The 26,825-nt window shown below is 43.5% G+C and overlaps 2 protein-coding genes across 2 annotated transcripts in view; one reads left to right on the top strand and one right to left on the bottom strand.

Annotated features, from left to right (window-relative positions):
* Positions 1-862: 862 nt before the first annotated feature.
* LOC143333528 (ankyrin repeat and fibronectin type-III domain-containing protein 1) lies at positions 863-15,510 on the bottom strand. The gene is made up of 19 exons (XM_076751585.1): positions 15,400-15,510; positions 13,021-13,410; positions 12,396-12,672; positions 12,033-12,233; positions 10,875-10,982; positions 10,402-10,499; positions 10,008-10,098; positions 9,187-9,294; positions 8,508-8,607; positions 7,650-7,779; positions 7,343-7,462; positions 7,007-7,113; positions 6,666-6,780; positions 6,168-6,334; positions 5,892-6,069; positions 5,578-5,740; positions 4,783-4,949; positions 4,290-4,497; positions 863-3,931 (listed from the first exon to the last, which is right to left on the bottom strand). Exons 2-19 carry the CDS (start codon positions 13,180-13,182, stop codon positions 3,171-3,173), a joined length of 3,261 nt encoding a protein of 1,086 aa, XP_076607700.1. The 5' UTR covers positions 13,183-13,410; positions 15,400-15,510; the 3' UTR covers positions 863-3,170.
* Positions 15,511-17,049: 1,539 nt separating this feature from the next.
* The window catches only part of mei1 (meiotic double-stranded break formation protein 1), a 49,415-nt gene continuing 39,639 nt past the window's right edge, over positions 17,050-26,825 (top strand). Inside the window, exons 1-7 of the mRNA XM_076752267.1 lie at positions 17,050-17,077; positions 18,464-18,621; positions 18,866-18,989; positions 21,089-21,139; positions 22,215-22,288; positions 23,158-23,263; positions 26,548-26,757. Of these exons, the coding sequence (XP_076608382.1) occupies positions 17,050-17,077; positions 18,464-18,621; positions 18,866-18,989; positions 21,089-21,139; positions 22,215-22,288; positions 23,158-23,263; positions 26,548-26,757 (751 nt within the window). The remainder of the gene's footprint in view (positions 17,078-18,463; positions 18,622-18,865; positions 18,990-21,088; positions 21,140-22,214; positions 22,289-23,157; positions 23,264-26,547; positions 26,758-26,825) is intronic.

Here is a 26,825-nt window from a genome sequence, read left to right as displayed (position 1 = left end):
TGGTCTTCAATCATCACTCCTGCCAGCTCCATCTCCAGCCACTTCCTTCAGCTTCTGCCAACCTGTTCCAGGCCAACTAATCAATAAAGTGCCAAAAAAAAGTGCAAAATTAACAGAGCGGCTGGTGAAACTGCATTTGACAGGAGTAATAACACATCTTCAGGTCTTTACATTTTGTCTCCTCCCAGGCAAACATCAGCTGGTGGATCAACGTTGTTTCCAAAGGCATCCTCAAACTGTCCCTGGGTCAGGTGTCAATCATGGTGAAGTGAAACCATGAATAAACTGAGTCAAGTCACACATTTACAGTTTGAATTGATTTTAATTGACTTGTACATACAGATGTTTTTTAAGGTTGTTATGCCGATATGATCACTTTGCACCAGCCGCGCATTCAGTACTGTTTTGCAGTACCTAGACATGATAAATAGAGGACACACGTTCTTCAAAACAGCTGTTACTAGTTATATCAAGTATGTAAATTGTATTTGAAGCCAAACTTAAAGTGCTTATGTACAGATAATTGTATAGTTATGAGCTTAAAGGTTGAACTCAATTATCTACAATAAATAAAGTTTTCCCCCTCTTTTTCATAACTTTGCATGCACGGCAAATGTGTTAACATACACACTTGTGTCATTCTTTATCAGTGATGCAGCTATTCTTCAGCCACACATCTGACTGAATGTGGCAGGTTCTCACTGTGCACTCTAGAGGGCAGTGGACACTCGTAATTCAACTTTGAAATCCACCAAGTGAAGACACACTCAATGCCATACCACCACTTCTAGTCTTTCAAAATAAAACAACAATATGTCAAATTAATAATTTGCCTGTTTGTCTTCCAACTGTCAGAAAAATGCTGTCAGGTCAGTGATGTTCACCCACCACAGCTTAATATAGTCTATGATGATTGCATGTCTGTGGAGAATGACCAGCCATTCTTAAACCTTATAAATGATCAGTGTGTCTTCACTTCACAGAGATGTAGTTCTGTCAGAACACAACTAATCAGATAACCATTGAACCAAAGCCAACCATTAAGGCACACTCATCAGTGGTGTTAGAAATAATTAGTGATGGAAAAACTGAAATTAGTTTCAGAATGCATTGATAACGTTCTCCTTTGATCTGCTAATCAGTGACTATTTGATGTTGGCGCTAAGTTAATTAGAAATTTAATATATCACATTAGTACCCATTTATCACACAGATGTAATTACAAAGTACATCCTCTCTGTTTAGGCTCACAGAGCAGGGGGAAAACTCAACAGATTGTTCAACTAGATTGTTTCGTTAAATCTGATATTATCAGAAACAGATACCCTCATGTCTTCACTTTATCACGAGGATGTGATGTGATTAATGTGACAGTTGCCTGATCTCCAGTGAAACTCTGTGGTGTGTATGCTTCATTAATAACCACTGCAGTTCCACATCTTTAAAGCCTCTCACACCTCTGTGTTTTCAGCCATACTGCTGATAAGACTCTTCTTGAAATTACACTGAGCTAGGATGGATCTACACAAGGTCATCAAGGCACCAATAAGAGTAAAAAAAAGTATAAGTGGTCCTTAACAAGTGGCCCTGGAACGCGAGAGGATGCCAAACAATGGGTACCATGGGTGTGCAGGCCCTTGAAATGTTTCTTTAGTTTTTTACTCAAGAAGTAGAAAAAACTTGGGAAACACAAACCACCTGACAAATGAAACAGGTAATGCTAAAGCACCACGTGAGAGCCTCAGGCAGCATTTAATGGCATTTTTAATGACATTAGTTTGGGACCCACTTAACAGTTTAATACATACTGGCCTTCTGAAAATGTGGGTGTCGACATGTTCATAAATGCTTTAACTTAACACACTTAAGTATTCACTTAACAAGACATAATACTAAAGGTAACACCTCCTAATAATATGAAGCATGGCAATGAAAGCTGAAATCCAAAGTCCATTTAAACATAGCCATATTCTGGACTAAGCTGCAAAGAAAAGCTCTTCTCTCCTCTTCTTGTATTTTCAGTCTGAATAGAATCACCTCACCCTGCCGCTTATCACTCACCTAAAATTTCTCCACAGCATTATTCCTGTGGTAAGTCTCATTCCTTCTCCCAAACTCTTCATCCAATTCTCCGTCGCTCACCGTTACTCCCAAAGCATTAACCAAGTCTGCATGTTTCCTTGGCTGCAGCTCGCTCTCTGATTGACTGGATGCTGCGCAGGAGGAGGTAAAGATACAGCAACTACAGGAGCAACAATGCAAGGCCAAATCTTCCCCCAAGCAAGAAAAAGAACTGGCATGAATGTGCAAATACGAATGGGTTGTATGGTGCTGCGCAAATTGGAACCCAGAAAACATGTTTTGTGCTGTGTGCCACCAAGAAAGATAAATGCGGGCACATAACTGAAACCTTTGAGTCGTTCTTGAAAATCTGCTTTTCAATAGGCCTTTTTAGAGTGAGGGCTCTAAAAATAACTGAAGGAACTGAAGGAACAAATCATCCACTATGTCCTTCCCACAACTGTAGGTTGACATCTTGAGTTTGTTTTTCTTGCAGCAGCCACATTTCTATTTCTTGTCTGAACTGTTCTTTTTTTTCTCTCATTAATGGAACTCGGTAAGACTGACAGCAGTAAATGCAGTTTTGTTAAGGAATACCAAAAAGTGCACAAAGGTAAACCAAAGAGAGCGACAGCTGTTCAATTACACAAACCTCTTCATACACTGCAAAGCAAACATTTCCACTTTACTGAACTGTATGTTCGCCACCTCCAACAAGCAGCAATGTTGCTTTGTGCTGCAGTAAGCGATGGCTTTTCTAGTCAGAAAAACTCCTACTATGGCTTAGCTTTGCATACGAGAAGCTCTAATGGACTGAACATTAGGAAAGATAAGCTGCAGGCCAAAAATATGTGCATAAATCAGTGTAGCTGTGGTGTCTTTTTTTCCTTCCCCACATGCTTTCTTAGATCAGTGGTAACGACGTGTGACATGAAGTGCTAGTTGAAGTATTTGGATGTCACTCAAATTTTCCTCCACAGTATTAACTGGGGAGGTGGACACTGATGGACAGTCAGGCAACAAGGAGACTATCATTTCCAAGTCAAAACAGTCTGTGTCTGTAAATTTGCTGTGCTGCAGTCTGAAGCAGGCTGGCACTTGAGTCGATATCAGGATGAACTGTTCGAGGGTCTGTCCCACTCCACCTGGTTTCTCACTGGAATGCATGCTGCCTTGCTGGGAACCAGCTGAGCCTCTGCATCCTTTGGAGGAAAATCCAAGCTCAAAACAGGCACGTCTCCACCTGTGGCATCATAAGAGGCAGACATGTCCTGTCCTTGTAACACAGTATTCTGACAGTGCGTCTCCCTCACACTGCTCCTGCTGCTGCTGCTGTTACAGTGCGGGTTGGGCTGCGACACACACGCGGCTCCATTGCTCAAGTCTGAATTCTCCAAGTGAAAGAAGGTGCTGTTTTCTCTAATCGCCAGTCCAAAGCTCTCAAGCATATCAATTACTGATGGTGTGGACGAGCAACTGGGTGTCTCCTCTTCAATAAGACTCAGTGTGGGCAAGATGTCCACCAACTCTGCCATCTCCATTGGCCGGATTACCTCAGTGATGCTGGAAGGAAAGTCCTGCCCCTCGCTGTACGACTCCTGTGTGTCCAGAACTGTGTACCCCATTTCCAACTGTGCAACAGCAGCAGGCTCTAGTCCAGATTCGATTAACGCGCTTGCGCATCCCAATTCTGACTGGCCAATGCTCGTCAAGTCTACAGTTGACTGGGCGGCGATGTCCACAGGGTATCCTCCCTTGGCAACGCCCTCCGCTAACACCAGCGTGGCCTCTTCAGGGACAGCCGTGATTCCTGCTTGAGAAGAGACCTCGGCAGTGACAACATTTGGTGGAGTCACGCTGACCAAACAGTCTGAAAGGGAAGTTGGAAGACAAAAAACAAGTTCAAATCTTACTCAAGCTCAAGCAAGTTAGAGTAATTCAGCTTTGCAGTGAACAGGCTGAACAAAGATGGTGACCTTGGTAAACATCATAGCTGCTCAACATGAACATGTTAGCATTGTCACTGTGGGTACATTAGCACACTGATGTTAGCGTTCAGCTCAAAGCACTGTTATTTTATATTCAGCATTCAGCATCTTCCCATAATTAATATCCATTTAATGAACTGAGAACCTAAAGAGTTTCATTAACTTGGCTGGTTCAGACCTGAAAACAGCACTAGAATCTAATTCGATTCACGCTTATCCACCCCCACCTCATCACTGTACCTGTAATGGCTTGTCTCTGTGCTTGTATCCGATGGGGCCACGTCAGTCTGGCAGTCAAACTCTCCTCCTCTTCTTCACCATCAGGACGCGCAGGCGGGTCTCCACCCATCACCAGGCCTAGAGGCACCGCCCCCACCCACTGCTTGGATCGAACGCACTGTAGACAGTCCATAATCCAGCGGGCATCCCTCCACGCCACATCCAGCCGCTGCAGACACAGGAGAATAAATGGCAACAGAGAAGCTGTTAAATTAAATCTACTGAAATCGCATTAAGTCATCCCTTTTTCTACACTTAATCACATACACTGACGGGTGAGTCCAAGTAAAAGCCTTTATTTCTTATTCATTTCCCTCATCAAACCCGTATCAATCACAGAAGGAGAGATGTACAAAATGAAAAGCAGACAAAAGAAGAATTTTGAAGCTTTGAGCAGCGACTGAAGAGGATCAGCATGTTGAACCTTCTTTTGTGTCCGCTTCCATGTTCTTACCTGGGAAAGCTCAGTGATGTGGTTCAGACGCTCTCGGGCTTCCTGCACCTCCTTGGTGTCCAGCGCCTCTCGCAGAGCCTGCTGGGCTAGATGAGTGTCCAGCTCCAGCCTCACCCAGGCCTGGCAGTACTGGGACAGGAAGTCCCGTTCGTACGTCCAGAAGTGAACTGGTGATGAGGCAGAGGTAAGGGGAAAGACAAATCATGACATCAAAGCCCAGAGAAAGCAGCTTCAGAACTCATTAGCACACTTAATCGTACCTTTAGCATTAAATTAGAGTCAAAACAAATTCTAAAGTGAGGATGAGAAGGAGGATCAAAAGGACTAATTGGATCAGAAAAAACAATAAAAGTGACTCATCTTCAAAAGACCAAAGATCTGATGCTGCACCTCAGTGTGCTTTACATATATTAAACTGTCCAACCAAACCGGTTAGGGTTGAAATGCATTTAATTGGTTATTTCTGGGGGTATTATTTTTTCCTTTGAAGATCAGACGCTTTATTAATCCTAGTGAGATGTATGCTATATAAAATGACTTCAGTCACTTTGTTCTTATGTGATGCTACTGTTACTTAATGGGCTCCAGGACACCATGTTGTTCTTTGTAAGGGAAGGTTACCCTGCCAGGTGTTTAATCTTCGCCTCAACGTCCACAGTCGTCCCAGTTTGATAAATGCACTATGAATCACAGTTTTCGGTCTCTCTCTCTCACCACTGCTTGACTAACAGTGTGGTACTATCATGAGAGGGATCCAGAATTTATAGACTTGTGCGACAACAGTTCTCCACCTACCCAGCTCAAAGATTTGCAACGGCATGGTGAGCCCAGGCTCCTTGGTCCCCACCAGAGGCCAGTAGCTGGAGCTGAAGTCCTCACTGGGAGGCAGCAGCAGCAGCATGGACATTTTGTCTCCAAACTGCAGCAGCTCGCGGGTGTACACACCATACTGGTACGCCTGTCACAGACGCAAAAACACAACCAAGCGTTATGACAATCTGTCAGAGGCTGCATGTGAAACTGCATTTCATCATGCCTTCTCGAAACAATTCAGAAAGTAGTAGTTCAGAAAGGAGCTTTTGGAGGTGGCTGTTTGAAACCAGTGTTACCCTGTAGAGGGGGATGTTGAGCTTCGTCAGGAGATGTGTGACTGCTGCTCTCAGAGACCTGACGAACTCCACCAGCCCGCTGCTCTCCATCAAGCTCTCGTCCTCGCCGCTCAACAGGTTCTGAACACTGCCATTGGTTGTGGTATAAACATGACTCTGAAGCCATGCCCACTCCTCTCTGTCACGCAAAGACAATGCAGTTCACAACACACTGCTTTAAACGGTATGGTTTGTGATGGGTCTGGCTGAGTATGTCACATGCTCAAACGGTGTTACCTGGAAACGTGCGCATTGTGTCGGACCCGCGTGTGGCAGAGCAGATTTGGCAGCCTCTGTGGCACCAGGACCCGGATCTGTTCGACTGAGCTGCACAGTTTAAGGATGCCCACGTACAGACCCGGCTGGGCCCACTGAATGCTGTGCCTGTGGAAGGACAGTTTCTCCTAGACGACAGAGACAGGTACAATGTCAGGGATTTTGAAATATGTTAACAGGATATACTGTTTAGATGCCTTTTATTCACTGTATCTCCTTGGTTTTAATTTGGTTAGCTAATTTGGTTAAGGTTTGCTAAATGAATTCCAGTGTAATTTCAGGGCTATTTGAGTTGCACAGGAAAGAAAAACAAGGCTCAGTAATCAAGTCAGGAAAGTCAATACACTCAATCACTTATGCACTCAGTGCTAAATACATTCTGTTGCACGTAGCTGCTGCCGCTGCTCACAGGCCTTTTCTGTGTGTCTCTCTTTCACACTAACACAAACCCAGGCTCACCTTGAGCTGCTCATAGAGCATGTCCATGGCAGTGGGCTCAGGCAGCAGAGGAGTTCTGCTGCGGTTCTTTTCCAGGCGGGCCAGGGGCATCCAGTGAAGCGGAGGGTCAGGAGGGCTTGGAGAGGTGCAGACAAATCAGGGTACAAATGAAATGCAACCAACACATGGAACCACCAATGAAAACTCTGATTTATTCATATTGGGATAACACAGCCAGTATAACGGCAACAAATGTTGAGTTGGAGACCGTCCTTCAAACTATGGAGGTTAAATCGTCCTTTGATGCTGTGTGCTCTTTGTGGAGGAAGGAAAAAATGTCTGACGGGGATTAACTTTCTCACCTGGGAGGGCTCGGGAACTCCTTCAGAGTCACTAGTAAGACGTTGCCCTGCCGGTCTTTCAGAGGCTCGTAGTACACCTGGCCCAGGTCCACTGTTCCCAGCGAAGACTGAAGGCAGAGAAAGGTGGAGAGGTAAAACAGAAGCATGAGGATGAATAACTATGAGGATTTTAGGGATTAATGGAGTGAAACACAGGTTCTGGGGTACAGGTATGTAGCCCAAGATAGGGAGACGAGGCACAAGCAAGGGGAGTAGGAGGAGTAAGACGTAATTAAAATAGCAGTTAACCCATTTTGATGCTTCTTATCGTGCAGAGTAAGCTGCTTAACTTCCTACCTGCAGCTGGGAGACAGCTCTTAAAATGTTGTGCCTGTTCTGAAGGAGGGAGGAGGGAGATGAATGAGCAGTGGAAAGGGCCTGCTGGAGCCACGGCACTTGTTGCCATGCACAGGACAACTAGAAGAAGAGAAAAAAGAAATCACATTCGGTTTTAAACTGCATCTCAAGCAGAAAGTTCCACAGCCTTCATTTGGCGACTCCGTGAATAACACAATTGAAGACTGGTGTGTCTGATTAGAGAGCAGTTCACTGAACAGCACTTATGTCAGAATATGTCAAAATATGTGTTCAGCTGATGATTCACCTTAGCAAACCAAGGAAAGTCTTGGGTGATGGAGGTGGAGCAACACTGGATCTCCACCAGTGGGATCTGATCTTCTGCTGTCACCAGGATGTTTTCCTTGTGGTAGAACACAGTAGCCAAGTACACACCCCTGATGAGATCAGTGTGAGACAGAAAAAGTGTACAGGTGACTCCAGCGCTGTGTTACAGTCACACAAGTTTCACTTAACGCGACTTCAATCTGAACTCTGAAACTACAAAATCACGTAAAGCTTCATTTTTGGCATCAAACAGTCTCTTCAGATGGAAATCTGAGAGAAATCAGAGAATTTCCTCAACTCACACAACAGCCCATAATCCCTCAAGTGAAGTGAAAGCAAGGAAATTAATTTTCACCGGCGAAAATGAAAACGGAGGAGCGGCACTCTTTTAAATGCCTGATCGTGCTGTTATCACTGTCAACATTTCAAGTTATGCAAATGATGTTTGTGCCTACAAAAGCATTTAGCTTGACACCAAAACATTTTGAACCATCTGTGCTGTCTTCGACCACTTTTTAAAGCAGTGCAGTTGTTCCTATTCGTGCAATTAGACCTTCGCCCCGTTCGTCCACTGTGAGCTGCTGTGGTGAGCGCGCTCCACTGAACACCACTGGCCACATTTCAGTGATTTCAAACATCATCCTGCTCAAAAGACCTCTTCACCACTCCTGTGGTTTCTGCAGCTTTAATGCGACTCCTGTTCTTTTTCAATATCCGTAACAGACACCAGCTTGGACTCGGCTTTGTAGTGTACACGGCTGTAATCACATCACATTTAATCCGTTACTCCCCGTACCCTCAAGGCACAGTGGGACAGGTAAGACAAATGGAACGCTACCTCTGTAGGAGACGAACAAACTTGGTGGCGGACTGGAACAGTTGTTTGATGCCTCGAGACACAGACAGACGCTTGCTGGGAGTCTGGGGCTTAGAGCTCTCTGTGGAGAAGAGGAGAGGAGAATCAGACAGGATGAGATCCACTTTACTGCCAAAGCACTATTCACTGTGCACGCACAAGATATCTGAATGGGTGGTGAAAACGGTTTCCTCTGCCTTGAAGAGAGCTGATACATGCAGTACATGCTGCTGATAAGAAACTCTGTAAAGATATTATCTTTATGAAAATTATAAAAAAAGAAAGTATGTTTCAGTGTCCTCAGCGTTCATTATGTTTTCTGACTCTTCAGGTGCACAACAGAAGACGAGATCAGAACCATTGTGCATGTACTGTACTTGGAAAAAAAGCAATTCTGACACACACAATGCTGTCATACTGAAAGCCGGCCTTATGCAAGTTTCTTTTCTTTGTTGGATTCTTTATGTTTTGGTGCATGAAATAACCACCAAAGGTACAGTTTTTTCCAGAAGTTTAAAGCAATAGATTTTAATAGAAAAGTAATGAAGAAAATGGGGACTTGTATATATTAGGACACAAAAACTGGCAAATATAGGGATACTGTGGTGATAAATACAGATTTATGGACTCATATGCTTGTTATATAAAGACCCAGCATTACCTATGCAGAATCCTCTGTAATGTGGTTCTCTGGCATCTTCCAGCAGTTTCCTCACAAGACCCTCATGATTTCTGAACTGTGACTTCACGCCAGTGCACTCTCTCCAACCTGCACAAGGAGAAAGGGAGAAACGAATCCTCGCTTTCATTTTTATGCAATTAGGAAAAATCATTCAAGACATCAAGAGCTCATTTGCAGGCGAGTCCTGAGTGCTGCGTTTCCCAGTCTTGGTGATTAGGAGGCAAGGGCGATTGCATGAGAGACCATCTGTGTGCTATGACTCTGACAGTTTCACTGCTGATTCACTCTGAGCTACTGAAACTCTGCCTCCTTTAAAATTACATTCAAAAGGATTTACAAGTTAAATTGTGTTACCTAACAGCAGCAGCAGGCTGGATATGACTGATATCACCACTGGGCTTGTATTCTGACTTACATTTGGATTGACGTTCATATTTTTTGCCTTTGTTCTCCATTTCTAGAACACTGTGTGCCAACTTTTGCGTCATTGTACAGAATAAAGTGGAAAGTAAGTCAGTAATGCAGCGAGAGAAAGAGGATGGCATGCGAGAGGGATTGTAAGCCGAATTCAAACTCAAAGCAGCACGGGCACAAGGCCCATTGACTCACTGTGACATCTTCAACTCTCCACGTTTTAATAATTCAGTAATCCTACCAGCCGTGAGTGGATTCCGCTTCTTTCACATCAAGCTTGGTGTCAGCCAAGTAATTTCATTACTCGGGGACAGAGAGAAAAAGAATGGAGCCCTTTCACAGAGGCAAGTCCACATTCATCAAAGTTTGCAGTTCAGCATACTCACTGGAGGGGGCAGCGCTGGCCGGAGCAGAGCACTGAGGCGGGCCCCATCCTTTCACATTGAAGGCACTCACTCTTACAAAGTAATGCACTCCCTGCATTTGGAAAGGCACAAGATTCTCACCATGCATTAACTGCATGAATCATTCATTACGACACAAAGTAATGACATATTACTCTCATTATTAGTTCATCTAGTTAAGTAAGACATTAAGGTGGATAACTTTTCTCTTATAGGAAGTGGTTGAGCACAGTGGATGCTGACTGGGGAGCAACACATACAGTCTGCATGTAAATTTAGAGTTTACTTTCTTGCACGTCCCTAAACCATTTAACTTTGTGTATGTGCATGCACATCTATGCATGTGTTGAATATATGAAGGTGCCACATGACTTACTGCTGCGAGTCCGTTGATACTATAGGATGGGTTCTTGGTCTCTGTAACTTGAACTGAGCCAAGGATGCGTTTGAAGCTGGCTGAGGTGCTCCATTCCACTGCGAACACGAAACAATCGCACCGACAGATTATTCTCTGGCTTTACTCAAAGCCCCCATAGGAAAGAACTGAGGATTTGAATGTTTACAATGTTGGGTTACTTGCTGTACCTGGGCTTAATCTACTCTTGGCTGCAAAGTATGACATTTACGCAGCTATAAAACTAAGTAGCAAATACAGAGTAGCTAAACTAGATCCATAAATATAAAGCTTTTATACCTGCCAGCCTAAATTATGTGTGAGGCCTTGATTATATCATTCCTTTATTTGTCCATCAGGTCCATGCTTTGATCATGCCTGCTGCTCTGCTAATTTGTCCCTCCACTTGTCCAACCATCCATCCTTCCATCTACAGCCTTGTTATTCACGCCTACCTCTGTAACGGGTGATGAGCCCCACGGTGTCTGGCTCTTTGATTACCACAAACAGAGAGGAAGTGCTGGTCACCAGTATGGACACATGACTGGGAGGCCCAGGGAGCTCTGGATGAAACATATAGACACACCAATGATCAAAAAGAGCACATGCAACAAAAAATCTATAGAGTGAATAAAGGTAGTGCATTATCTCAGTGCACAACCACAGAGTAATAATTTAGTTGCTATTTTGACATGAATTTTGTCACCTTGGCCCTCAACCTAACAAACCAGGGTTGCCAGTAAAAGTTTGAGCTTCTCCCCTGACACTGAATCTCTACCTGAATCTCTAGCATAGATGCAGTCATAAGCCTCAGATGAAAACATATTTCTAGTTTTCATTTTTAGCACTGAGCTGACAGTCGTTTCACTGCACCAAGAGGAGGAGCCGGTGCCTTATTGCCCTTACAATAACTCTGTGATCATAAAAAAGTCAGGGAAGAGAACTGTAAGTGCTTGAAAGACAAATGAAATGAGAACTAAGGAGAGATGTTTCTATAGAGTAAATACAGAAAGTACAGAAGGGACCTGAGCCAATGGAGATCCACCAGAAAGAGGACTTGAGCAGCTTGGTGTAGGGAAAGGAAAGCTCAGAGGCCTGATATAGAACACAGGCTGCACTAAAGCCTTTGGTGGTACTGCAGGTGTGGGTCTCTATGCACTTATCACCCACTATTAAGAGTTTCAATCTGACACAGGCAGCCACTGGGAGCCGGTGGTGGGAGTGTAGGGCAAAGGGGAATTTGGGATTGCTGATGTCGAGGCACTCTGTTGAATTTTGGATGAGTTAAAAGGGGACTAGAGGGAGACTTTCAGGAGGGCAGCTGGGAGTCCAGACAGCAAATCAGTAAAACTTAAGCAAGAAGTTGGGCGGAATACCAGATCACTGTGGTCTTGCCATCAGTGATGGAGGGGCTTTGCAGAGGAGAGCTGGATAAAAAAAAACTGCTTCTACCTTGATGAGAGTGATTTTGAAGAGGACATGAAAAAAAATGCAAGAATATCAGTATTTCTACCAATTGAGGACTGAAAAGAAACAGGCCTGTGACCTTGTTTGTGTCCCAAGATGTAGTTCAAGAAATGCCACAGGCTGACCCAAGACCCAAGACCACTGACCTGTGTTCTGGAAGTTCTCTCTCATCCGGCAGTACAGTTGCAGCCTGAGGCTCCAGAGTCGGATCTGTCTGTGGACGTCAGCCTGTGCATGAGGCCCTGCCCCTGCCTTCCTCAGCAACTCCTTCTTCCTCTCCTCCACCCGTTTTCCCGCCAGCGCCACCAAAGCATCAAGCTTAAGCGCCCACTCCGTCGGCCGGCTCACTGAGAGGAAACACAGCCAGATAAAAGATGGAGAGAGCAGGAGAAGGGACAGATTCCGAATATGATTCGCACTCAATTAAAGCCGTTCCCGAAGGAATTTCCGCGCTATTTATAAACAAATATGTTCATGTTCTGTTTGTTATTTTAAAGCGTGAGACTCACAGATGGGGTTATGTCTGGCTCCCGCCTTTGTCAACACATGGAGCAGAGGGGAATTGTGGGTAAGGGCAGCCACGTCCAGGGGGACCAGGCCCTGTTCGCTCACCCTGTTCACCCCCTTCTCCCTCTCTCTCTCCCAGTCCTTGTCTTTCTTCTCTCCTCTCTCCCACATGCTTCCTCCTCCTCCTCCTCCTCCTCCACATGTGGTGTGGTCTCTGGACAGCAGGCTTTGTACAGCCAGAGTGTCCTCGTTTTCCACTGCCTCCCACAGGGTCTTGTACTAATGGGGAGCAGGGGAGAGGGTGCAGGGACCAATAGGGGGTGGGTGGGTGAGGAGAGAAAGACAGAAGGAGAGAGTTCATACTGAGAGAGAGATTTCTTTTATGGGGTAGAAGGAATGGAGCTGCTGTACAAAGAAAGAGGCAGCGGACGAGACAGAACACATAAATCAAATCATAAATCAGCGCAGCAGTCTCGCCTGGGATAATGAATTCACAGCAGCGCAGAGTCGGCGTGTAATGTCAAAATAAGGTCTCATAATTTCAACAAGAAACCCAGCTGGGGGACAGGAAAACATTTCAGCCAAAGTGACCAGACCTCCCCTCCAAATCACAACCGAATATCTTACAGCATCTGCAGACTTGCCGAGGTGTTTGGGCGCGTCCGTTTCCCCAGCAGCAGATGACTCTCCACCCCTCAGTCTGACGGACAGGTTTCTGTAGATGCGTTTGGGCGAGACGGGGCCCAGAGAGCGCCGGCGCTGGGGCGGGTTCCTCATGGATACAGACATGACAGGAGAGGAGAGGAGAAGGACAACGGGAAGACAGAGAGCTGAGGAGGATGGGGGAATAGTAAGCAGTGTGATGGATTGGTTAGTTCATGGAAGAAAAAAATTAGGACCCCCAGCGTAAGAGCCACGAAGAGGGAGGACGGGAAAAGAAAAGTGACATTTGAAGTGGAAAAAAAAGGAGAACTTGGGGAGAATGAAGAGAGAGAAAAGGTGAAAGTCATTAGAAACCTGGAGGAGTGTATAGAGGGGTAGGAGGTGAGAAATAAAGGTTGGGTGGACAAAACAGAATAAACAGTCAGGTTCACACAGAGTCTTCAATAGCAAAGGCAATTTTCTGGTGACTTGAAGGGTAAGTCGAGGCTGAGCTGGGTGGTGATGTTGTGTGGGTGGATAAAAGTTACAATGCCTGTACACAGTAGATGGAAATGCCTTGAAACATTAATTTCTGTGCCTCTTACTCTTTTCCCTTTTGTTCTTCTTTTACCCACTATTATCTGACAGGGGTTTTATTCGCTCTGAATGGAGCCTCTCAGCGCACAAAGCGTCAGAGCCGTCAATCTAATTAACTAAAGAAAAGCAATCTCATGTAGAAGAGCCAAAATTCTCCCCTTCAAATAAATGTAAATCTCCTCATATCACCACCACTACAGCGGTGACGGTTCATTATCAATTCCGTTGCCTTTTCATCATTACAATCAGCCACTTTTGTGCCTGAAAAATCTGTCTTGGAACAAAACGCGGTCTAGTTTTTCTCCCCCTCGTCCTCTTCAGTCAGCGAGTCCGCTCTTTCATTTGTCTGTCTTTCTTCTCGTTCCCTTTCTTTCCACAGTTTGACTTTCACATCCCTTCGGTTCGCGTCACGCCCCGAGCGATCAGATCTGAAATCTTTGGAAAAAGGGGATGTTCAAACTCTATCATCGCTCTCTCTCATCACCACTTTCCCATCTGAAGGAAAGTCTCATATTTCAGTGTTTTTTTCGTTTAACCTCTATCAAGTCAAGTCATGGGACGAAGTCCACTGTCCTTGCGTGAAAGTGAATACTCCCCTGGCTGGTGCCAGCTGAGGACAGAAAAGGAGCGCTCTGGTCACAGTGACGCCACATCTCTCAGTGACACATTATACCTGCCACCTCGCTGGTTTGCACAGTACCTGCACTGTCTATAAGCTGGGATGCGGGGGTAGGGTATAGGGGCATTACCAACCATTGTTATTGGTACAGTTTCCCCCAGTTTGTTTATCACGGCTTACATCAGTTGTGGAAACTGCTGATGGGACAGCTGAGAGAGGAGATTAGCTTTAGTGGTCGCCTTTTGTGAAGCAGCACAAAAACAAGGTAAAAACACCTCTGAGGAGAGAAAAAAGTGCTTGAAAACTGTGCTGATTCTAGGGAATAACAGTTATGTGAGCACAGTCGTGTCAGGTACTTAAAAGGAACCTATATGCTGACCCATGAGCAGACATATACTGTAGATTCCTTGTGGTTTTGTCGCATGTCAGCATCTCAGTTTGTGGTGGTTATTTTTTTTTTATTATCTCAGTGCTGTAGTCCACATGTCTAGAGTCGAGTATGCCTGCATATTTGCAAAGAGGTTTTCTGTTCTTTGTCAGTCTGCTACATGCCGGGGCTCAGAGGTTCAGCTGAGCATGGAAACATCTGATGACTAATGGTTCTAATCCTCCAGGGAGTAATGCAGTACATTCATTTGTGTAAGTAAACCACAAAGGCATCACTCTCGAGGGTTATCATACAGCATTGACAACCATACTTTCCATTTATTAGATTATTTTGGGGCACAAATTGCAACGGGTGAAATAAATCCCACATAAAAAGCCATGGAGATTATGATACTTGAGAACAGCACAACAGCAGGCAATGAACGTTTCAGCATGCAAGATTAATGAGAGACTACAGCCGAACTCATCACAAAAAGTTGCTTTCCTTCTTATTAAAGTTTCTACAAGCTAGAAAACCAGCCATCAGCCATAAATTAGATTTTTGTTTTGTTTTAGAGTAAATGTAATCCTGCAGTAATCCTGTTCAAAGAACGGCACGCAGATGCACAGTCACTGCTAGACTGTAGAAGAGATGTGCGTGTCAGAAAACAGCCGCTGAAGTCTGACGCTAAATGGAAAAATACCAAGGAGCAATGCGCTCCATACACAGTGTACAACAGGTAAAAAGTTTTACTAGTACAGAAAATTAAGTAAGTTCTTACCGTCAGTCGACACTTTCATTTCAGTCGGCCTTTGGCGCTTCGATATGTTGGATCTTTCAGGGAAGTGGCAGCATGCTGGTCAGTTACATCCATCGACCAGACTTCACGAGTTTGTACGTCTGACGGTGAAGCGCACCTGCACGTTGCACCCGAGTGACAGACCGCCGCTTCTCCACCACACACACACACATGCACTTGCACGCACGCACGCACAGACACGCGCGCTTCTTCCTTGTTCCGCCCTCTTCCTACTTTATCTCATTTCATTTCTCACAACCAGACTGTTTTAAAAACCTAAAAGCAGTGCTGTCGAGTAACGTGTAGACTATTTGGGATTCAATAATAATAATAATAATAATAATAATAATAATAATAATAATAATAATAATATACAGGCTTATAGTGTTTGGCATACTTGCATCATTGGCTTGATGAACGCTGCTGCTTCTGCTTCTGACCTGTAAATGTCATCATCACTGGAAACAATACGTTACAATAATGTGAGCAGAGTGATGTTGAGACAAAGTGTGGGCTGGTGACTGGAAAGAGGTATGAAGCTATATTTAGGGGAGCTCGACACCTCCACTTGTGGCTGCTGTGTGCAACCGGGCAGTGGAATAAAATCAGCGCAAAATGTCTGTTAATCCATTACTGCTGATTTTTCCTCACTACAGACTGATCTGTGTGTGTGTGGTGTGTGGTTGTACACAGGAAGTGGTTCAATGGTACGCAAAGCCCAATGAGAGGCCGAGCAATGATGTGAAAAATGTTTGCATGCTAAGTCTCCACTTATGCTTGAGCACAAGCTGAATCCATTTGTCTCTGTGCTTCATTGGCCCTTAAAGAATTGTCTCTGTGAAACAGCTGTCAAATAAAGTTGATGGATATGCATCGGCCTCCATCTGAGTGGTGAGGGGGGCTCTACGTCTCTATCTCTGTCAGTTTCTCTCCCTCTAAGGGGCCAATAAACCGCCGAGGCTGATGGATTTAGCTCCTGTCCAAGCACAAATGGAGACTTTAGTAACAAATATTTTCCACCTTCTTGTCAGAGGTCTGCTGTTCTTTACAGGCAGCCAAACAAGACGCTGACCACTTCCTGCACACACAGCCCCAACACCTGATGTGTTTGCTGGATCACAGCGGATCAGTCAAAGGCAACACACGCTGCACACTGAGAAACTTTGAGAGATCAGCCTGCTACAGACACTCATGCACAACGTCACACAGAAACACACACACACTGAGGCAGAGCTGAGCTGGCTACACTTTATGTCGCACACCACTTTGATGTGGAGTGAACTCTGTTTAAGGAGACGTAGAGAGATTATAAATTGACAGGTCGGTAGCAGCTGATACTCGCCCCCTCACTCAGATAGTTGCTCAGTTGCCAAGAGGCCTTTGTTGTCATGGCGATAACCAAATAATGGCCTTCGCTGCTAAACGATACTACAAAACAAACTCTTGCATACCAGCGTACACTCACTGCATATTATTCAGCAATGACATTCCGGAGGATAAAGTGATGCTGATACATAATTTGGAAAATAATCCGTGACTTTTGCTCAAAATAAGATAACAGCCTACCCTTGAACTTTACAGAGGTTTGATACGCTTATGCTTATGTTTGATAGCAATACTGCATAAGTAACGATGGTGCGGCAAACGCTTGAGAGGAAATGTGGGACATAAGTAGCTGTTCAGGCAGTTCATAAAAAAGTGATGGTATGGCAAATGCAGTGTTTCCAAGAGAAGTTTATATAAGTATATAAAATCAGACGATGTAAAGCTTGTACAAATTGTACCCCAATCACTGCCAAAAGCCGGACTGACGTTAACTAAGAACCACAATATCTGACCAATGGTTCCATACACTGATGAAACATCACTCTTCACTTTAATTAGCAATTCCTTGCTGTCTGGAAATTATGCTTCACTACATGGTACTTTCTTAGAGAATAACTCTGCGGTTCCAAAAAGGAAAAAAATCATACTTTTCCCAAAATGATCCAACAGATATATCAGGATTATTGTAGGTGCTCTTAGATGTAATTTGTATTGACATTCATGTTTGTAAGACATAAATTACCTGGCCTTTGCCTCTTAGGTATTGTTTTCCTCATAAGATCAAAGAAATTCATTTGAAAATCATATTAAATATGCTGCACTCAAGATAAGTGGATGTGCATAGCTTCAGCTGTTTTGTGCTGATGCTGATGAAACAGCCTTTGTTTTCTAATGAAAATTACAATTTTTGAAATTTTGGTCTGTTTTAAACCCTGATGTTTCCAGTGCCAGTAATGTTCACTGCCCTTCAGGATCGGATTTGATACTATGAATAATGAATGACATCTATTTGAAATATGTTTCAGTTTTCTTCTTTCACCCAATCCTTTCTTCTTTTTTGACTGAGTTGACATCACTTCTTGCTCTTACAAAAAAGTAAATGCAGAATATAAAACGATCATTAGAAATACATTTGAGCACATGTGAGGACAAAATGAATTGCCCTGCTTATATGTCTATCATCAGCAATATTAGCTCATTTGACTTTTATTTTATTTTATAAGCTGTTCATCTTATGATGACTTTAATAACATGTTTACAATGTTATCAGCAGCTAGTCTTTACCATTGCATTGGTTCTTGTGCCTTCGTTGTATTTTATTGTTAAATAAAGTTTTGATATAAAAAAAAAGAGGGCGGAAAAAAATGCTCTCTGCACGCGGATGTGGTGACACCACTCTCAAACTAATAACCGCCAGGCCTGGATCTTCATCTGCTAACTGCATATTTTTCTTAATTTAATGGTTAGTTTACTCAATTGAATAAACAAATATTATGTGATAACGCTGTCAATACGTAGATATTTTTTAAAACAAACTAAGAAGAAAACAGACTGCAATTTATTTTTGTTTAGGAGGAGCATGAGACAAAGTTGCTAATAAGCTAGCACTGTCTTATAATTAGCTATTTAGCATGCGAGAGCTAACGTTAGCCTTTTTTACTCACAAGTCTGACCCGCAAAATTATTCGCTGATTCATGTTAAGTGCTTTTGTTTCAACAGGTCGAACGGCCAAAGTGATGAGCGGGGATATTATTTATGACAAGATCCACTTTAGACATGACCCAAAATGGAGCGGCCGCCTGGGACCCGCGGAGGGGGGCGGCCTGCTGCTCTGTGTGGCCTGTGTCATCGAAATGATTGGCAGTGATGATATTTCGGTGAGATGATAAACGCTTAAAAAAAATTATTTAGATATGTAACTTTCCTTCTCCCAAAATGAATCATTGCACTGTTTGACTGGATGGTGTATGTAAAGCTGTAGGTATGTGTGATCCCCCAGTATTCCCTGTTTTCGGTACTTCTTGGGATTGGCTACTTATTGAAAATACATTATCTTACCTGGATGCACACATTGTATTTACCCTCCTATATCTGCCCCCTACCTCTGTCTTTGTTGTACAGGCAGTGAGGAAGTCTTTTGCCTTGTCTGGTATCAGCGGGGTGCTGAAATGTTCTCCGGGGGCCCTGAGAGAGCTTCTCCACCAGGACCACAGAGTCTCTCTGCGTTTTACAGCTTCTCTGCTGGGTAAGAAGTCGGTTTGTGGTGCACACAGCATGAGATGAGCATGTGAAGGAGGGACTAGCAAGAGTAATCAGGAAGCTGTGGACTGTCATTTCTCACCTGTTCTTTCTTTGGTGGTGCAAATGGTGAATTATGTATAAATTCAGTCCAGTGTCAGAAGGACACTCACAATATTCATAACAAAACAAGAAACATCAACAGAAAGCGTGACTGAGCAGTGCGCAGATCCCCTGTATTCCCCAGTGTTGACCATCACACTAACCAGCGCTGACCTTCCTTGCCCTTGACATGAATATCCACTGGGTCAGTTCACGGTCGTGCTGGTGTTGCAGCCACATTGCTGCTTCTCTGCAAGGTCAGACTGAACAACCGAGATAATAAATCCTATCACATTAGCTGAGCAGTAAGATACAGAGGTGTTCATGACATTCAACATAATATGGTTATATTAAAAACTAAAAATATATTCACATAGATGATAGAGTTGACCTGCTGTTCATTGCTCTTTTTTCTGATTATAGGCATAATCAAGCTACACTACACACTGTCCATTTGTGGTAGAATTAAACCAATACATATACGTACTGGTGAACTCGCCTGAGGTTTGCGCTTTCATTGAGTAATGATGTTCATTTTTCATGACAGCAAGATCAAATCTAACGTGAAATTGTATTGCCATTGCATAATTTAATTAGTTAACGAACTGACACTGAAGTAGTTACCATGGGGTATATATTCAAGCGGACAGTTTTGATCTGATATATTCTTTCAGATGCTCGTCCATCCTATAAAAGTTTTTGGAGCATTGTTTTTGTGTGACAGAGATAAGACACAGCCATTGGCACAAAACATCAGCTATTGGCAAAAAACTAAATAACGAAGCTAAAACTAAAACTATAAAAAACACCTCATAAACTGAAAAACTGAACTGCAGTGAACAGTCTGCAAACTATTAAATAACCTGACTGTTGTTGTTTTTGCTTGCTTGGTATAGTTTTATACTTGACTGATAACTCAGACAAATTCTCCATGTAAACATCAGAATGGTCAACAGCACTTCAGGTAACAACATACAATGATCGATGAGAATATCTGAGAGGGTAGTGAAATGGTACGGCGCTCATCCATCTACCTCGGATGTATATGAAGTCATCAATATTATGACAACCACCTAATGAAGCCAGTGACCCTGTGAGATCATGTGTGTCTGCAGGGAGAGTACATTCATTTTCCCTGTGTTGTAGTTAATTCTTTACTGCCAGGGCCAGTGCATTATCCACCCCATAATGAATGACTTGAGTCTTCTATAGGAGATGTTATGAGCATGGCAGGTAAAAAGCATCGATGAGTGAGTATATACATTTCTTGCACTCTGTCACTACTATAATTATACCACAGCGGGTTTTTTATGGTACCACATCATCAGGGGATATTGCTGATACTTCCACTGCACTGTATGAATTTCACAAGGTTATTGCAGCATGAAGTATTAAGCCTACACCATTTGAGCGCTAATCAAATTAGTGAACTGAGAGGACACGTAGCAAAATGTAAGCTGGTAAAAGCTCTGACCAGTATGACAACACATTTAAAGAGCCATTACAGCGCTTGTGGGATGGTTTGCTGAGCTGAGCTTCACCATGTGCCAAAGAGAACATAATGCAATGTAGAATATATCATTTCCTGCACTGCACAGTGTCCTCATTTACATGCTTGTTGGGTAGTATTTACTGATAGAGATGGTATCATTTCTCACGCACTTGCTTCATGATGTGGCTTTTTTCTTGCTTCTATGTGAAATCCAGCAAAACTAATCCACAGTAGATGCAACATGTGTGACTCTCACACTGGTTCCATTTGGGTACAGCCTGTTCACTATGATCAATAAGACACTCAACAAATCATTTAATGTCCTTGGACCATCCATCTTCTATTTTGTCCGTCTGACATATTTCTTATCCTAGTTTGTCTGCTTTTATGTATGCATGTTCATTTTCGAGCTTCCCTTTTCTTATTACACCGCTGCGAGACCGCTGTATGTTGCTTTGGGTTTGTAAAGTATGCTTTTTAAATCGAGCCTGCCACTACTGTTCTGTCCTTAGGGATGCTTCACACCGTGGAGGACCCAGACGCTCTGGAAAAGGTTGACCAAGGTGAAATGATGCTTCTTTGTTGTTTGGGTAATGTGTGCGTGTGTGTGTGTGCGGGCCCAAACACAAACATGCTTGCCTTTGTACTCTCTTACAAATCCTGCTCACATTACACTCACACAAATGCAGACGAGTGTAGTTGTTATAATGCCGACCGTGTGAAAGAGCACAAACACACACCGGCTGTGAGTCACTGCTGCTGTCAAAGACATTTACACACAAACTCTCATTACGTGATAATGGTCACTGGTTACTAAGGTGATATTACATCGACTCTACAAACCAGTTTCTAAATTTAACATTTTTGACCTAATTTCACATGTTGATATGTGATCACTGGCACTGCTGCGCTGTGCACCTGCACCTTCTCTCTTTGTATTTAGTGATCGGTTTCGGTTCTGGTCTGAGTTTTTAGCGTGCAGTCAGATTTGTCTCACCGAAACGAAGTCTTTCAACATGCAAAACTGTTTTACTAAGTGCAAATGACAGAATGATTTTATGGCAGCCGTCTTTAAATGCCTTAGGGACCACTTTGCCGTAACAGTTAGCAGAGTGCTTAAAATCTGGCTCTGCTTTTGCTCTTTGCACAGAGAATTTGTGATGAGCACATTTTAAAACTCATTTAAGCCCTACAAATAATACAGTTACAATATCTGTGTGTGTGCGTGTGGAAACATAGGAGGACAAAGACAGCCAAGAACCTTCCAGAACCATTTTAACATGAGTTAAGCAGTCATGTAAAGCAGCCGACTTAATACCTGCATATTGTCATTATGGCCATGCAGTCAGATGTTAGGTAGCATATAATGACAGCAGAACCAGTGCATGAATCCCTAAGGCACAACACATATCACTGTCACTCGCAAAATCTAACCTGAAACAAAAGAATTTAAAAAGACTAATTCTGAATATATGATAAATTAAGACCCAGCTGTTATTTAGTTTCCTCTTTCTCGTAATTGCCAGAAGAAAAGTTGGAAACTGTACTTGACTGTGATGCTTATTTTTAATGAATAATGAATTTCATGTGCGTGTGTCTGTGTACACGCGTGCATATGTGTGTGTTTACGTGTTACAGTGTTGGTTCAGCTGCTTCTAGAGCTCCAGAGTGAGCCGTCACTTCGCTTTGTTTTGGATGAGATACACACACAGGTGAGACACACATTTACAGACATATAGAGAAACACCTGCTCATCTGCACATGGAGGCACGGGAACATGCACAACATCCTAAAATATTCAACAGCGCTTGTGTAACCAACAACATATCCTCCCCGGGTTGTTTAGTAAACAGACAGTGTGCATGTCTCCCTCATGCTGATGTTGTGTCACCGCCGGGGGAGGCTGGAGTGGAAAAGCTTCATTCAGCAGCCGACGCTGCAGGTAGAAAATAGTAAAGCTCTGTATACTGATGATGACAGAGAGGTATAACACCAGGTGAGGTACAGGCAGGTTTTATTTATGTTACTAGAATAGAGTCTGATTAGAAATGTTCAAAGGAAATGTATTTAAGGAACCATCTGTTGAGGGTACAGATTTGTGATGTGATCTGCACTCTGGAAAAATAAGCAGGTTTGTTTTCCTGCTTGAGTCCTGAAAAAGAAGTAATCACAGGCAATTAATACATAAGAGGGTCTGGAGTGTAAGTGACAGTATTGTAGTTGAATTTGTTTTCAACATAATGTAAAATGAAAATCCTAAATATCATTGTGGCAGTCACTTTTTTCCCTTGCCAATCTTACATAACATATCAGAGGAGAGGTGCCGTGGTTGGAGGTCTGGCTAGGGCTGCTCGATTATGGCAAAAAGCATAATCACAATCATTTTGGTCAATATTGAGATAATGATTGCCCATAGACGATGGAAACGTCATGGATTTACTGAACTTCCAGAATAATCTTATCTAACAGCGGATTTCCCTGAACTTTAAATATATTTCAAATGAAAAACATATAGAAGCATGTTTTTTAGTACTGATATAATAAACATAAAGACTTTTTATTTTGTGCATTTCCTGTCCAGCTGAGTGTCCAGCCCAGTGTGAGGGGTTTCCTGCCCACCGTCAACTTCTTGGGGAGTCTAGTGGAAGCCGTCCCCGATGTGGCCTTTAGTCTGGTGACTCAGTATGGTGAGACTCAGCAACAGACACACGGTCACACCTCACAGTTATAATAGGCACAAAGGGAAACAACAGTGTAGTTTACAGTCCATATAAATAGAGATTCATGAAAAGCTGTTGTTTGGCTGCTGATAAATAGCTGTTGTACTTGTAAATGTAGTCAGCATTTCATACCAGTCTGCCCAGTTCTTAATACGTGACGAAAATTGTCCTTGAACTGGAGCTACCATTATCCTGCTGAAGTGTCCTTTAGTGAGATGTCAAGTCAATTTTATTTATATAGCCCAAAATCACAGGTCACAAATTTGTCTCTTGGGCCTGAAGCAGGATCCTTTGCGACTGTTATGTTGCTGCTCTGTAGCAGACCCTCACCTCATACCTCCTCGTGCAGTGGCCAAGCAAACAGATACGTGGAGAAAACTTGCAAGTGAGGCAGGATTAGGTCAGATGTCAGATGGCGATCTTCATGGTGCCATTCAAAAAAAAAAACTGGACAGAAGAATTAAGCTGCTCAGGGACAATCCCCCTGCCCGGAAGCTGAGATTCAGAAGCGTATTGGAAATATTACAGTACACCTTGAATGGAAGAGAAGGATATGAAAGAATATTTAATTTTTCAGGGATGTCCACAATTCAATCACAGCAGCCAATTCTGACCTTTTCAAATATATCCCTAATGCATGCAAATGGTTGTACTGTGTCCAATTCTGAAATAGCCTTCTCCATGCTGAACCCTACTCCACTCCTGCTTCTGAGAAAAGTCCCAAAACTGTATTTTCCATATCCTTTCCTCTGAACTTTCTCAATTTAATCTCTCTAGCTGTTGTGACCCTTTCAATTACTCTCCAGCTGCATTGAAATAACCGTGCTGTGTCCGTGCTTAAAATTCTGTCTGCATAGTCAATCCCATGCTGGCTCTTGCTGAAAATGAAAAAAAAAATTACAAAAGTTACAAATACATCTGACTTTTCCCCTGAAATTCCCCATATATGGATATATTTATATGTACAGCAATTGTAATTCTGCGATGTAGTGAGGCAGAACGATAATACCCCCAACACCCCTCCCACACACAACTGTGCCGATTTAATCTCTGCTACAACCACCTGTATGACGCCTGTGTACTCACTGAACCGTTACGCTCGGCTTAATGGGAGCTGCTAATCAACTTCGTGCGTGTGTGTGTGTGTGTGTGTTGTCGAGTGTTTGTCTCGTGCCTGAGCGCCCGTCTTCGCAGGCGAGAGTGAATGTGAGCCTTGTGCCAAATAAGCAGGCGTCATAGTTATTTTGCTATGCTCCGTGTGTCCACCTCCCATGTATTTTCATGAGTTTTACAAGCTCTCCTGAGCAGCCGCAGGTAGTAGTGGGTTGTTGCGATGCTGATGCAAGATGCGGGCTGCCTGTATTGACTGTGTGTGCCTGTCTGTGGCCTGTCACTCAACGAGTCTCCGTGGGGCTGTTTGGACTAACGACAGCAGCACGGCAATGACAACACGAGCCCAGAGCACCTGACGCGTTTTGCTCCCTCTCTGACTCGCAGTCTGCCTGTCTGTTTCACTGATTAACCCCTCTGTTTTTCTCACCCCTTCGCTTTTCTCTGTCTTTTATTCTCTCTCTCTCTCTCACTCTCTCTCTCTCTCTCTCGTCTCCCCTCTCTCTCTCATTTCTGCATTGCTGGTGTCCTATACCCTCAGGTCCTAACTGAGGAGTGGATACAGACAAAATGAGGGAGCAGGGAGGGAAGATGAAGCATTAATGAGATATGGAAAGAGGAGGGCAGACAAAGATAACAAGTGAGATAAGGGAAGGAAAAGACAATGATTCAGATCATCACAGCCCTAAAATCCAACAGTTAAGTGATCAAAAGATTATTCCCCATTTTGGATGACCAGTCTGCACATTCAGCTTTATTTCTATGCAGAAATTTGAGAGGACGTCACTGTACATAGTAAAATAAGAACCTACTAAGGATGTTTTTGGCTGGGGGGATTGTATTTGGGAGAGCCAAACAAAAACATTGTATATGTGTGAAACACTGGAAGCTGAAGGTGTAAAAAGCCAGAGAGCAAGCCAGCCGTAGTAAACAAAGCAAACAGAAGTTAGCTTTTGGTTTTCTGCCTCAAAGAAGGCAAAAGAGAAATGTTTAACCTTTTTGTTTTAGTTCTTTGAGCTTCTTCCTCTGTGTTTGTATGCACACGTCAAAGAATGTGTTGTTAAACACTGCTCAGGCTTTTATTTTCCACCCATCCTTTCGCCACTCTTACTCTGTCTTTCTTCCATTTCCATCCTCTGTGGAGGTCTTATCTCCCTCCTCCCCGTCTCCCTTCTTCGCTCTCTCCTCTCTTTATGCCTGGCTCTCATCTTGGCTGCCTCATATATTTTGGTTTAATCAAACATGTCTGGGAGCCTCTCCTGGCGCACATGGGTTTTGATCTGCTTCACAGAGCAGCTGGGCTTGGACTTGGATCTCCCTCTTTGTCATCTCTTTGTCATCTCTTTCTCTCTCTCTCTCTCTCCGTGCCTCTCTGTTCCTCTGCCTCCCTCCACCTCCGGCTGCCCTGCACTTAAACACTGTTTATTCCTCTCTTCTCAAAGTCAACCTTTTATACTTGCTTCTCTTTCCTTTCTCTAGCCACCTCTGTCTCTGTCTGTGCCTCAGCTTCCATCACGTGTACCCTTATTTTTCATAGCTTTGCACTCTAATAATTTGATTATATTAGTGCAGTAGCTTGGTTATTATAGCTGTCATTAATTAATTTTCCCACACTGTGCCAGCACATTCATCCTTGTATAAAGTTGTTGACCTCATCTGTGTTTTGTGGATGTGGCCATGAGCAGAAAGTTAGCATTTGCTCGCTGAGCTATGGCAGGTGGTGTATGAGGATCGGCCCGCAGTCTACACTGTGCCCAACCGATTCTTTCAGTACACATGCACATTGTTTTGCTACTCCCGCTTTCATTGTTACCATTTTTGAGATACAAAATTAGTTACAAAAACATGAAGATGAAGAAGCTTCTATGTTATGATTTTGCGAGTAACAAAGTGTGCGTTCTGCCTCTCTTTCCCCCTCTGTGTTTGTGACTTTCAGTCTGTGTACGGCTCTCTCTGTCTTATCCGCTGTTCTCCATCTTCATGGCAACTTTCCTTCTAGCATTATGTCATTGTCTGTAAAATATTGATTTGCTGTAGTTGTACCAACCCAGTTACATGATCATGTAGTGTATCTATTTTATTATTCTGTCTACATATTTGTTTCACTGTTACCTCACCTGTCTCCCACCTCTATCCACCAGTGCCTTTGCTGGAGCGCCTGTGCTCGGCACTGCTTTGTCCAGATGAAGCGCTGAAGGCTTCGGTCCTGTATGTGTGGCTCAAACTGTTCGGGGCGGCCGGGGGCTCGGCAGCACAGTCCCTGCCCGTTGCCATCAGGGACAGAGTGTGTATCCTGCTGCTGCAGACCTTGGCCAATGCCACTTCCACCCCACTCATCAACAACTGCGTTGGTGAGGAAAAAAGCATCTGTTGTTTATTTTATTTATTTTTAAAGATTACAATTTTAATAGGTTATATG

Source organism: Chaetodon auriga, chromosome 16, assembly GCF_051107435.1.
Source record: "Chaetodon auriga isolate fChaAug3 chromosome 16, fChaAug3.hap1, whole genome shotgun sequence".
NCBI lineage: Eukaryota > Metazoa > Chordata > Actinopteri > Chaetodontiformes > Chaetodontidae > Chaetodon > Chaetodon auriga.
The sequence above is the reverse complement of the archived record's forward strand: the minus strand, read 5'-3'. Positions and strand labels throughout refer to the sequence as shown.